The sequence below is a fragment of the Syngnathoides biaculeatus genome, chromosome 9, assembly GCF_019802595.1.
Source record: "Syngnathoides biaculeatus isolate LvHL_M chromosome 9, ASM1980259v1, whole genome shotgun sequence".
NCBI classification, from domain to species: Eukaryota; Metazoa; Chordata; class Actinopteri; order Syngnathiformes; family Syngnathidae; genus Syngnathoides; species Syngnathoides biaculeatus.
The window spans coordinates 11832357-11846013 of NC_084648.1; the positions used below are offsets into that span (position 1 = coordinate 11832357).

The window sequence follows — 13657 nt, forward strand, 5'->3', positions numbered from 1 at the left end:
TGATATGATGCAATATATTGCAATAAAATACATTGATGTATAACGGTATGTGTTACAAACAACATGACGATATGATGTGGTACGATACAATATGGTAACTACAAATCGATACATTATCGTAAACTATGATTTAGTATGATGCGATAATTATTATATGCTGCATTACAATGCAATACCTTATGATATGACATGCATTATGATGCAATACAGTTTGATACAATAAATTATGCAATACAAAACGATATGATTCAATACAATAATTACAATATGATGCGTAATAAATATATCGCATTCCCGTGATGAAATGACTATATTACATTCCGATATGATGCAATTTTCTTCTTAAATTTTTTAAACTGGATGAGAGTTTAAGATGAAGTATCTTTAAGATGTTACGACTCTAAGCCTGTTCCTCCAACCATTGAATTACATAAATTTGATTTAGGTGCCCTAATTATTCCCTACATACTGTATACAGTATTATATAATTGTGTCCACCGTGGTGAAGCACCAGATGTTATTTTAAAGACTGTGCGGCCTTGAATGGAACGTGGGTCACAATTTAGTTGGGCTATTTCTACACGGTGGCTTCCAATCTATTTTTAGCTCCATCTGATGTTAAGCCCCACCCACCCCACCCAACCACTTTTCTCATTCCAAGGGCTTTTTATAAAGCAGAGGGGTTCCAGAGTGCTGACAGCAATGCCAGCTGCTGCCGGGCTATATTTTGCGCATTTGTAGCTATGCGCCATCACCTGTATCTCTGCCACCATGTTGTCATCGGGCTTCATGTGCACCGTGAAGGCCTCCCTCATCTCTCGCTCTCCGTCGTACAGGATCTCGATCTCCACGAAATGCTCTTTGTCACCCTCTTTGAACTCCACGTCTACAGAAGATAATGTTAGCCTTCATCCCTTGTCCAGGCACTCCCTACTTAAGAACATTCATCGTATGAACATTTCAGAGATGCCAACGCTTCACTGTTTGCAATACTGACTTATGACAACTTCCATCCATCCATCCATCCATCCATCCATCCATCCATCCATCCATCCATCCATCCATCCATCCATCTTCCAAGCCGCATATCTTCTCAAAAGTCACGGGAGTGGTGGAGCCTAGCTCAGCTAACTTTGTGTTTAAGGAGGACCACACCCTGAAATGGTCACTTAAAGATTTTCCTTTGTAGTTGCATCACATCGCTGGGTCGGTTGATTTATTGCTATACATATTTAAGATCAAGTCTATTTGTTTAGCAATTTGTGGTAGATAACGCTGAGGCTGGTGAGGACTGCAGTATTGGTTCTGTCCTCACCGGACGACTTGTGTTTACAGTCAACTTCAACCGTGAGTGACAAATAAACAGCTTGAATCAAGCGCACTTTACCTCTTCAAGAACTGCTATCTGCCACGTGTGAGAGAAAGAACAGGTGCTAAGCCTTATGCAGTTACAAAACAAAAACGGAAAAATTAAAGATACGAACAGCTATTTGGAATTAACTTTTTCATGAGTCGGGATGTAAGGGCCTGTACTGTGATACAAATGCGCCAAGTTGGGTGGTCTCACCTTCCGACAGGGGGTTGTAGTCCTCCCCGGATGTTGCTGAACCATCCTTGGTGTGCACCCTCACCACTGACAACTTGGAGGTGTCACCCACTCGCAGGATGGGGATCTTCACAAGAGCCATGTCACCTTTCACCTGGGGTTCTCGCACGCTATACTTGATCTCCGAAAAGCGAATGATGGGCTCTAAAATCAGGAAGTAGAGAGAGAAACCATTGAGCCCACCGGTTAAGAGTTTGGTCTAGAAAGGTTTTTGATGACGTACTGTCTTTGCCATCTGTGATTTTGATCAAGGCTTCCTTCTGCTCCCCCACAGAGGCCCCGTACTGTGACTTGCTCTTGGGTGTTCCTAAGACCAGACGGAACTCCTCATCCTCTTCATGAATTGAGTCGTCCTCCAGCTTGACCACACAAGGCTTTTCCGTCTCGCCTATGTGGAAGTAAGTAGACATCATGTTGGATAATTTTATACTGCATTTTGAAATATTGGAGACAAATGATAGCACACAATCATATCCTGCATGTTTCATTGCAAAAAGATATGATATGGCCCCTTAAAATGTTCAAATGTGATGTAATACAGTACAGTACTATGATACATTACAATGTAATACATTAAAATACTGTACATTATTATTAGAATTGATTACAATACCACAATCTGAAATGCTACAAAATAGTACAATACAATTGAAATATCTGTGGTGTTATAATGTGATGCAATGCAAAAACACATTTATCTGATACAATACCACGTTATACAGTACAATGTGAAGATATATTACAATATAATATGATAAAAATTGTAATATGACACAATACCATTTGTTATACCATGTACTCTAAAATTTTCTCTCATGATCATTGCTTTAGTAAATCCAATTTTGTTATCAAGTTTATTTAATAGCTGTGTTATTGCACCACATACATAGTTGTATAAATACACACGCGTTGGGAGAAAGGGTGACCTCACCTGGTAGGAAGGTGATGATGGACATGTCGGTGTTGGGTCTCTCGCTGTAGTCCATCATCACTTGAGCCGTGCCCTGTCGCGTGTAGCAACGAACTGTGGACCTGATACTGATGTCTCCACTGCGGTACACAGTTGCTATAACCTCCCCGTCTGCCTCGTCCACCTTGTAGCTGCCCTCCTTGAACTGGACCTTTGGTACTGTGACAGCAAATTTGTCATGACAGAGTGTTGCCAGGATACCAGTTTTAATGCACTGGCTTGACTTACCGTCCGTGGTGGTGTCATTGATGGTGATGGTGGTCTTGCTGGGTTCCCCCAGTACAGCGTTCATGGGCATTCTTAGCACCAGATCAAAGGTCTCCAGTCCTTCCAGTTCAGGCTGGCCCAGGTCGTCCAAAATGGTCACCCTGAATGTCTGCATGGTCACTCCGGGGGCAAAGTCCAGGTTTCGGCTAATACCCACATAGTCCAGTCCGGCTGTGTAAATCGTACATGCGTGAGCGTCCTTGCGTAACGCGACATCACAAAGTGTTGTGTCCAAAACTACCTTCAGCCGAGATGGGCTCACTCTTTCTGGAGCGAACGGTCACAGTGGCCGTCTTGGAGAGGTCAGTGCCCGTCCTCCACACCTTCACCTCCACATAGCCTGAACTCTCTTCCACCATGTACTCGGGCTCCCCAAAGTACAATGAGGGCTCTGCGGAAAATACCGAGTTTGACCATCGTTCATGCCTACTGATTGTAAACTTTACATCTGTTCATTTTATATATTGCTTTCTAGTCATAAAATGATGAGAATAAAGCCGTACCGTGCCAACACTGACCAAGGTAATTACTGATTCATGTAGCATTAAGCACAATCCATTAGAAAAGAGTGGGTAAAAAAAAAAAAAAAAGTATGTCCAAAGTTCGGGATCATTGCACGTCACATGGTAGTAGTAATAACGATAACAGTTGATAAAGATAAAAAAACGGGTTTTCATTTCGCACAGGAAGTCGGAGGTCAGAATTCAGATACTCCTGTAGAGGACTTTTCCGAGTTACCTGTAGAAAGCTTGCGAGTGTACTTCACACACGAGTGAGCGCCGTTCATCGTGCTTTCCGATGACAGAGGAGCTAATTAGCGACGAGGGGGAGGGAGCGATGGAATTCCGACTGTGGGAACATCAATTCGTCTCTCTTCACTTGTGTATAAAGCAAATGCTCTTCACGCGATCAATGTGCTCAGGAGATCCACTGATAGCTTTTCACCACGACGAGCTCTTGACTTTAGGAGAATAACGTTGTAACAGGATGACTCTTTCTATTCCAGTCATTTCAAGAGAATAAAGATGTAATATAATTTGTTTGAGGAAATGTAATGTTTTCATGTTTTTCTTTTGAAATTATTTATTGTTTTCTTGTAAAATTATGCATTTTTTTCTAATGGCGTTAAAACTTTTTTGCACCTCATTGTCATGAGCCAGGCTGGACCACGGCCAAGAGGGGTGTGGCCACCCCTCACGGCTGTTTCACATTGGGACTGTAATTAGACTGTGTATTTGAGTTGGAGTTTTTGTCACTGGCATTTGCCAGTTTGTTGTGCGTTGTGCCCTGAGTTTGTGTGTTGCATTCACTGACAGTAGGAATCTCCACCACTGAAAATACTGCAGTGTTTAGCCATCCTTGTCACAGTGTTTCTGTGCCACCTCAGCTTGAATTAAACTACACCTAACAACATGTCCTTGTCCCGGAGTCCTGCATTTGGGTCCACCCCTGCACCGGAGATTTGTGACACTCATAAACTGTTTTTATGTGATGTTAGGGTAGTTAGTATTTTTCGTACATGTTTTTTTTTGGGGGGGTCACATTTTGACTTGGTTCCAATCAGTGGATGCGTATATTCTCTTAATATTTACTGTATGTTGTGTGGTATTAATACTTCTTGTACCCTCTTGATGTTATTTAGTGGTACATTTTGTTCTGTAGCGGTGAGACTTTCTGTTTTTAAATCACCAAGCCGATGAACAGACACCCGAAACATATAAAATTCCTTCTTTTGTGTACATGTCTCTTTGCATTCACCCTTGCTAATTTCCTGCATTCACTTGCGGGTTTTCCACACCAGTGTCCCTCCCAGATAATTTTCCGCCAGGGGAGCCACTATGGAAGTTTATGTATAAATTCCCAAGAGACAAGAGAAGACCCCCGGCTATTGCAGTGCGGGCCCCTCGGTGGGTCCCTGGGCCTAACAGCCCGCCATAAATAAATGAGATCGACAGTTGTATACGTTGACTTGGAGTCTCGCCAGATTCCATTATTGCAGTGTTTATGTGCTTCTTCCTCCTACTGACTTGAAAGGGCTAAACGCCGCTAAATGGCAAGACAGACACTCAGACAGAAATATGTCCCAGGTTTTCCAGAGCATCGTTTCACTAGGGAAGAATAAAAGTAGTATTATTTTTTTTCAATATCGAGAGAACTAAATTGTAATACGATGAGAATAAAGTAAAAACTATGCAGTTTCTTTTGCCTGTCATGATGTCCTTTTTTTGGACTTGAAAACATGCCAATCATGTGGTTTCCCGGCACAATAGCTCCTCTCTGCAGCACCTGCTGGAGACAAAAGGATGCCCTCTGTTTTCCCCATCAGTGCTGATGAGTTCACGCGAGCACGAGGCGGCGCACGCTTGTAAGTTACTGAAATCCAACATAAGCGCTTGTCTATTCTTATCGTGTTCTGACACGCTTCAGGTGCCTGAAAGCGGTCGCTGTGAAGTAGCGTCCAGCCATTAGGGAATGGAAATAATCTGTGGTTTCGTGGTGGCTTCTGGTCGCCACACCGGCTGAGGACCTTTTGTTCTCATTAATCACGTCTGGATCCCGAAATAGGAAAACAGGAGCTTCATTGCACCACAGCCGTACAAAGATCTCGTCATGCTCGAGCCGCATGGTGTGAAGTCATTTGTCAAGTTTCAATTTGCTAATAGGAGAACATTGAGGAAAAAAAATTAGGCCATCCATCCATACATACATTTTCTTAGCCGCTTATCCTCACAAGGGTCGCGGGGAGTGCTGGAGCCTATCCCAGCTGTCAACGTACAGGAGGCGGAGTACACCCTGAACTGGTTGCCAGCCAATCACAGGGCACATGGAGACAAACAGCCGCACCCACAATCACACCTCGGGGCAATTTAGAGTCTCCCATTAATGTTGCATGTTTTTGGGATGTGGGAGGAAACCGGAGTGCTCGGAGAAAACCCATGCAGGCACGGGGAGAACATGCAAGCTCCACCCAGGTGGGTCCAGGATTGAACCCAGGACCTCAGAACTGTGAGGCCAATGCTTTCCAGCTGAGCCACCGTGCCGCCATCTTACATTACCTGGAAAAATAAATGGCTTGGCTACAGATTATTTGATTCGTAAAAGGCACCCAAGGTGTGAATTTACGTGTACATGCAGTGATGGTGCTCTGTAACTTTCACTAACAACCCAGGCTAAACTTACCTCTCACCCGATGTACAAATTAGGCTATTTACATGTAAAAAGTGCTTCTACTTACAAAAAAAAAAACATGTTACAAAAAGACTTCTGGAACAAGTTAATTTTGTAAGTAGAGGTACCACTATATGATTTTAAAAAAAATTGTTGAATACTTTCAGTCTATTGATTGAATGACTTGAGAAATGTCATTTTACAACAGGAATGGAACAGCAAAACCACACCGTGTCACATTTATTCTTACAACCATAATCCTAGAAAAATGATCAACCGCAATAGTTGGCGGAATACGCAAACCATTCCGACGACACTCACCGTCGTTGCTGTCGGCCAGGATGGTGACCTTGGCGGTGGGGAAGGAGGCGCCCACCCGGCCTCCCATGGGCATGCTGAGGGTGACGTTGAAGGTCTCCTCGTCCTCGTACAGCGAGTCGTCGATGATGATGATGCGGCACAGCTTCTCACGTTCATCCTTGTCGAAACGCAGCAGACTAGTGTGGTCGTCGGCCCGAGTGATGTAATCCGAGTAGGAGAGCACAGAGGTAGGGATGGTGCCCGTGGCTGTACCTGGGTGGGAAGATTAATTATTAGATATTAGAAATGTATTCTTCATTATTTAAATTTTGAATTTGTTGCAAAAAATCAACATATGCAATGGACAGCATTCATTGGTGAAGAAGGAAAGAATTACATTTTATAATTAAAGTCACTGAATTCTGGTTAGAAAAGTTTGTAAAATGTAAGGTTGTAAAATGGTGGAAATTAAGGAGAATTAAGAAATAGATTGTGACCCTAATTATGAGGAAATATTGCAGAATTATGAGTTCTCATGGATTGTTGTCACCCCAATTATGAGAAAATATTGCAGAATTACAAGTTGTTACTTAAATAAAATAAAGTTGTTACAGTAAAATACCTGACGGGTAATAGTACAAGAAAAGGGTAAACACCATATGCTTTGTCTTACTGTATTTTTGCAAAAAAATAAGTTGCTCCATTCAGGGAATGAAGTCATAAAACTATATCAAATTATTTCAACATGATTGGAATTAAATTACAGAATGAAAAACATTATTAAATTACAAGAGTTGCCATTTTGTGAATTAATGTGGATTGAGTCAAAATCGAAAGTGTAGACTTCATACTAGAAAAAAGTTTGAATTTTATGAAAATTTATTCAATATTAGAAGAATAAAGTAATTGAATTGTGAGAAAATATAGAAATTAAGTTGCAAAAAATTGAGTCAAAAAGAGAATTGAGTCATCATCAGGAGAAAAATACTATGAGGAAAAAAATCACAATATACTGTAACTTGAATCAAGTTAACCTAGTTAGTAATAATATACAAGAGTTTCTATTTTATAAGAATAATAATTATGTAACTACAGAAAATATAGTTGTGATACTAAGGAAAAACTATTAGGTCAAAATATTGGAAAAACAGTCATAAGACTGCAAAAAATGCAAGTACAATTTTAGTAGCATTAAGTTCCATCCATCCATTTTCTGAGCTGCTTATCCTCACAAGGGTAGCGGGAGTGCTGGAGCCTATCCCAGCTATCATGGGGCAGGAGGTGGGGTACACCCTGAATATGTTGCCAGCCAATCATAGGGCATATATAGACAGATAAGAGTTGTTCTCACAATCACGCCAAGGGGAAATTTGGAATCCCCAATGAATGCATATTTTTGGGATGTGGGAGGAAATCGGTGTGCCAGAGAAAACCCACGCAGGTGCAGGGAGAACATGCAAACTCCACACATTCGAGGCCGGGATTTGAATCCTGGTCCTCAAAAGTGTGATGCCAACGCTCTAACCAGCTGCACACCGTGCCGCCTAGCTTTAAGTTGTAATATATAAAAAAAAAAAAAAGTAGAATTGTGCAGACGTCCATCCATCCATCTATTCTCTGAGCCGCGTATCCTCACAAGTGCTAGAGCGTAGCCCAGCTGACTCAGGACGAAAGCAGTTCTAAGATGACTGAGAAAATGTCTTATTTCTTAAATACAATTTCAACAAAAAATTAATTTTGGATGAATAAGCTAATATAGAATTCAATCAATACATAAAATACATTAGGAATACTGAAAAAAGTGCAGAATTACAAGACAGTAGTAATGGAATCAGCAGGTTTGATTTCGATTTTTACAATAACGAAACCAGTTAAACATGAGAACATATGGCCAAATACCATTTTTTTTAAATAGTGATTTTAGGAGAATTAATTATAATAGTACCAGAATTTTTACAACTTTTAAAACAACAATTTCACCATAAATTTACAAGACAGAAGTTGTAATTATAGAACAAAAAGAAACAGTTTTCAGGTTACCTTGATGAGTGGAGCAGACGACCATGAGTTCGCGACTGGCATCTCCGGACCGTTGGACCGGCACCAGTAGCTCTCCGACGTCCTCCTCGATTCGGAACTCAGAATGAGGGATGAACACGGTTGACTCTGTTTTTTCGAAGGAGAAATTATTACCAATTTCGTCTCTTTCAAAAAACATGGAGAGTAAAGGACAAGATCAAGAATTAAAGGCAGGGATGGTCCCTGACTAAGCTTCAGTAATTATTTCCACAGACCAGAGAACATGTGCCTTTGATTTGTGTTGGTGCTCTGTGTGTTAAAGTAGCAATTTTTCTATAGTTATCAATCACCATAACGTCAATGCTAAATTTCATCAGCCCGTCTTTGGCGTTTCACATTATGTCTGAGCATTAAGCTCGCGGACTTTTGTGATTGTATGGTTTGATTGATCATTTTCATTGTTTGAATGTACAATGTTTCAGTCTCTCTAGTACTCTCTGTTTCTATGTGTCGCTGTTCCTTGTGTGTGAAAGTAGCAGTTGTTTGAAAGTTTACAATCACGGTAATTTGGCTTTACTCGGTCAGGATTTTTGGAGCCGATCAGCGAGTTTAAAACAAAAGGTAACTGATCTTTATTCATCTATTCATGCCAGTAATGTATCGTGACAGACACAACAAAGTAATGTTCTTCTATTAGATGGGAGTAAGTACATAGTGCAATTAATGTACTGTATCTACATTTTGTGACATATTTGTCAGTTGGTGTGCTGCAAGGTTTTTCAATTGTAAAGTCTGTGCTTTGTCTACAAAAAGGTTAAAATATACTGCTCTGGTCAGATCATGTGGTCAAAAGAAAAGCAGCATGTTTACAAACAACCACAAACGGTAGCACTAGCTACGTAATGTAAGTATAAATGTAAATGCCGATCGAAGACGTCATTGCCAATACTGATGTCACCGATCAAATTGCTGAAAGTACAACGGTAATATAAAAGGTAATTTCTGTAACCTCGTCGATGATGAGTTTACACGTATTTAAAGTTAGTGGGAGGGGCAAAATTATATGGACTCTATATCGCATATTTTTCACGAGTGGTTCTGGATGTATGTACCACGATAAACAGGGCTTTACTGTATCGCCAATATATTACCGTCTCCCGGGTCCACGATCTCCACGGTAGCGACATCTGGGAACTCCAGCACAGCCATCACCGGGTCAGAAAGCTGGATCTGGAAGGTTTCCGATGTTTCAAACTCCTGGTCGGTGAAGATCTTCACCTTCCAGGATGCCGTGGTCTGGCCCGGGTTGAACTGGACCTGCTTCTGGGATTTACCCCGGAAGTCTTTGTCCTTCTCAGCCGTACCGTCCTTGGTTGCGATGCCTAGAGGGGAATAGATTTGGGAGTTTATAATGAGTCAAGATTCAGGTTTTGGCTGGACTGTGGCCAATCCTGGTCAAAGGCCGGGTTTTTATTTAAAAAAAAAAAATACATTTAGACTTCTATCCATCCCTTAATTTTCTGTACCGTTTAGTAGACTTGTTTCTCAGAATTGTCCATTTGAAAGTTATTCTTATAATTCTATAACTTTATTTTACCAAATATTACTGGAAAATATTTTTGTCAATGTAATGATGTCAGTCTTCTGGAATGATGGCCCTTTCCTCGTAAGATTACAACCATTTATTCTCATACTATTTCAACTTCATTGTGACTCATGTTAGGGAAACTCACTGACAAAGGACGTCTCCCCCAAGTATCCTCGCCGTTTGAGCGTCACCTCCAGGAACTTGGCGTCCTCGTCCACTAGGTAGTATTCCGTCTCCAGGGAGATCCAGGCCCAGTTGAGCCTGAATGGCTGAGGCTTGAGTTTATTTCCGCCTGGAGGATGAAAAGCACGGCAAGCAATCTATTAGCTGGCATGCAAGCCCACTGAGGCGCAAACTCAAGAGTTACAAAAGGGCATTTTGTGATGGTAACGTGATCACTTAAAATGTTTCCTTATCTGGTCTGAGGAAGCGTCTCTGATGAACCACTTAGCCAAGCCCATGCATCTGATCTAAGACCAGTCACGTGGCATTAATGGTTACCGTCCGTGTTACTGCGGGTACACGCTTGAGATCCTCCGCGTCTACAGCTCAGGTGATGTGTTGACTTTACACAATAAAGGCTATGTCCAGCCTATGTTTAGAAAAGGTACCATGCAAAGTGATAGGTCATCACGAATTAAATTTGTTTTGTAGCTGTGGTTGGAATGCAAAACTTTTTTAAAATCATTTGTTCCCGTTGAAATGAATGGAAATTCTCATTCAGTGCCATTGACGGACTTAGAATCCAAATATTTAAAGAGGTCATTTAAAACAAAAAGATATTTCAAATAGATTCTAATGGTTTTATGACTCCATTCCGACAGTATTGCAACGTTATTTTTATCCTTAAATCTATTTAATTTCTGTCAAACATCCTTTTTTCTGTTAAAAATTTGCTTTCATGTTCATAATTTACACCTTTTTTGTTGCAGTATTATGACTTGATTCTTTTAAAAGGACAATTTTTGCCATTTAATTGTCAAAATAGCAGACTTTATTCCTCTAAAATGTTGCCCATTTTCTTTTAAACTTCTACTTTTTCCACAGTATTTAGTTTTGGACCTTGAAATTCTGACTTGTTTGTTGTAGTATTCTTACTCAGATACAAAATTACATTTTTTTTGTTAATTTTACAAGTTTTTATCATAATGTTATAACTCAATACTTATATTTCTATTACTTATCCAATTTGATCCATGTGAAATAAAAGAATTTCATTTTTAATTTCAAATTTTACAATTTAATAATTGTAAAATTAAGTCCTAATTCATTTTAGTTCTCGCAATTCCATGATTTTTTTCCTTATTCATTTCTGATGTTCTTGTAAGTTTTAGTTACAGCTACATCCCCGGGTAGTAACCACTTACACTGACTGACAGGCTGGGAGATATTTAAGATTATTGGTCACTTGGGATTTAAAAAAAAATGTAAGATGACGAGCTGGGTGTCTACTACTTTTGATGTGAAATGGGTCACGATCAGCGGCGTCTTTGGCTCAGTGAGGTTAGGTGGGGGTCGTCTCGCTTTAGCTGCGCATCGCTGCTCACGTTGACTACGGTCCTGTTGAGCCAATATAAGCTTGGGGAGCAACACTGAGGTTACTTCAAGATTTTAGCTTGAAGAAGAAGGTGGAAAAGTTTATTGTATTTTTACTTACTATACTTTATAGTATTTGTTTAGGCCATTCTACGCCACATAATATTAGTTTTAACAGACTTTTTGAAAACGTATGACAAGTTGAAACATTACCAGCAAAAAAACTAAAATAAATAAATCATAGATTCACCAGAAAGAAGTAGGAAAAATATGATGGAAAAAAAAGATCCATTGGTTTGTTGGTAATATTGTACGATTTGTTGCAATATTGTAATATTTTATTGTAACATTGTAATCTTCTGAGTAGGAAAAAAAATAATTTCCCAAAGTTCTAATAAGTGGAGAATGAAGTTATAGAATTACAAAAATAGGGTTGTAATGATACAATAGTAACATTGTAAAATTGTGATAAATCAATGTCACAAAAAAAATACTTTTTTTTTGGTCAAAAATTACCATAAATTGGGATATTCAAAGCTAAAAAAAATGCACAGTGAATTGCAAAAATAAACATTGATTAAAAAAAAAAATACTGAATGTCTCCCCCAACTGTGCACTGCTACACGTGGTTCATCCTACTTTTCCCCACCTTTCTGTCCCACCTCTTTCCTTAGCTGCAGGGACAAAACAAAAGCAGCAACCAATTATGAGAATTAAGTGGATCCATTGGGAAAATTTACATGGTGTAATTTTTACAACAAAACTATGTAATCTTCCAAGGATTTGTAATGTCAAAAGAAAAAATGATGGTGAACTTACAAGAAGTTGTATTAAAAATAAGTTTAAATCCATTAAGGAAAGAGGCACAATTCTCCATGAAAAGTTCATGAATTTACAAGAGAAAAGACTAAGAAAAGATCTTATTTGACAATAAAAATTAGGTAATTAAAAAAAAATTACAAAATATTCTCAAGTTTTCAGTATAATAAATATTTTACCAGAAAAATCACAATTATCCAAGAAAAACAGCATAATCACCAATGACAAATGTAGACTTTTACAAGGAAAAAAAAATTCTTGGAAAGAAAACATAAAATTACAAGAACAAAGGCTTATTACTCCAAGAAAAAGGCATAAATTTACCAGAAAATGTGTCATTTTACAACAGTAAACTCCAAGCTTGTGGTAGGATTACACTTTTTTTTCTTGTCCAGTACTTTAAAAATAGGATGGAGTTGGACTTCATTGTGTCAAGTGGACTCAATAGACAAAGAGCAAGCATCTCAAGCGTGTACCCACAGTAAAACGGGCATTGAAGGAGGCCACAGCCATTATGCTATGTGACTGGGGAGGATAAAAATACTGGGGGAGGTTTGAGGGGGGGAAACTACTTCCTCAAAAGCCTCATTTCATCCCTGTATCTCCACTGGCATTTCAACCTTGCCCTATGGGGCAGTTTTGATTGAGCCCCACCGACTCTCCCTAGCAACGTGTGTCCGTCAATCAGTAAAATCACCTAAACTCTGGTCCTGTTCCAGTGCATCTACAATGTGGAATGACAGCTGTACCCAAGGTCCCCCACCCTCCCCAAGCATCCCTCCTGCGGTGTGGGTGGGCCACATTTTTATTTTCCTGAATAAGCTTCTCCCTTTTTCCTGTGACTTCTTTTGAGGTAGTTCACACGACCCCCTGAGTTGGAGCCGACGCTCCCGGTGACAGAATTCCCACGAGCGTTTCCAGCAATAATGCCCGACTCGTGGAAGGTGCTAAATAGTTAGCTTGTTAGGTGTGCTAAAATGCTGATTGCGAGCTTGTCAGTATTACAGCAAGTGTATCAAAATAATCAAAATTTAGAGAAGGAAGTCCAGCTGGTAACATTTTCACAGACGGTAGCAAAACATGAGAGATGTCTTGCTTGGTCCACAAATTCAAAAAAAATTATGTTGTAGCTTTAATTTATAAATCAGAGTATATCATTATCATCTGTTGTGTTTTAAACATTTTCGTCTGTGATTGTGTGTACAGCCACTAGACACAACTCAAGAGTCTTGCTAGCACTGATGCTAACTAATACAAGTTGCGTCCTGGCTGGAGTATTGGAGTATTGTTTGTAAAAATTCGACGGTGGGTGATCCAATCTCAAATGTGCTATTTACCCTACCAAGCTAATGAACTACCAGCAATTCATAAGGTCAAAGCAAAT

At 39.8% G+C, this 13657-nt stretch overlaps 1 protein-coding gene and 1 long non-coding RNA gene across 3 annotated transcripts in view; one reads left to right on the forward strand and one right to left on the reverse strand.

The window, feature by feature from the left end:
* frem3 (Fras1 related extracellular matrix 3) overlaps window positions 1-13657 on the reverse strand; it is a 38706-nt gene that overhangs the window by 9881 nt on the left and 15168 nt on the right. The window contains exons 3-12 of the mRNA XM_061830776.1: window positions 10064-10210; window positions 9482-9712; window positions 8352-8477; window positions 6333-6584; window positions 3085-3234; window positions 2805-3014; window positions 2538-2735; window positions 1830-1994; window positions 1568-1750; window positions 756-886 (exon numbers count right to left, since the gene is read on the reverse strand). Coding sequence (XP_061686760.1) covers window positions 756-886; window positions 1568-1750; window positions 1830-1994; window positions 2538-2735; window positions 2805-3014; window positions 3085-3234; window positions 6333-6584; window positions 8352-8477; window positions 9482-9712; window positions 10064-10210 — 1793 coding nt within the window. The remainder of the gene's footprint in view (window positions 1-755; window positions 887-1567; window positions 1751-1829; window positions 1995-2537; window positions 2736-2804; window positions 3015-3084; window positions 3235-6332; window positions 6585-8351; window positions 8478-9481; window positions 9713-10063; window positions 10211-13657) is intronic.
* Window positions 1-13657, forward strand: part of LOC133506539 (uncharacterized) — a 116579-nt gene that overhangs the window by 7279 nt on the left and 95643 nt on the right. For both annotated transcript variants that reach the window (XR_009796522.1, XR_009796521.1), the window contains exons 2-4: window positions 1881-2004; window positions 5127-5208; window positions 6352-6559. This is a non-coding gene — a long non-coding RNA (uncharacterized LOC133506539). The remainder of the gene's footprint in view (window positions 1-1880; window positions 2005-5126; window positions 5209-6351; window positions 6560-13657) is intronic.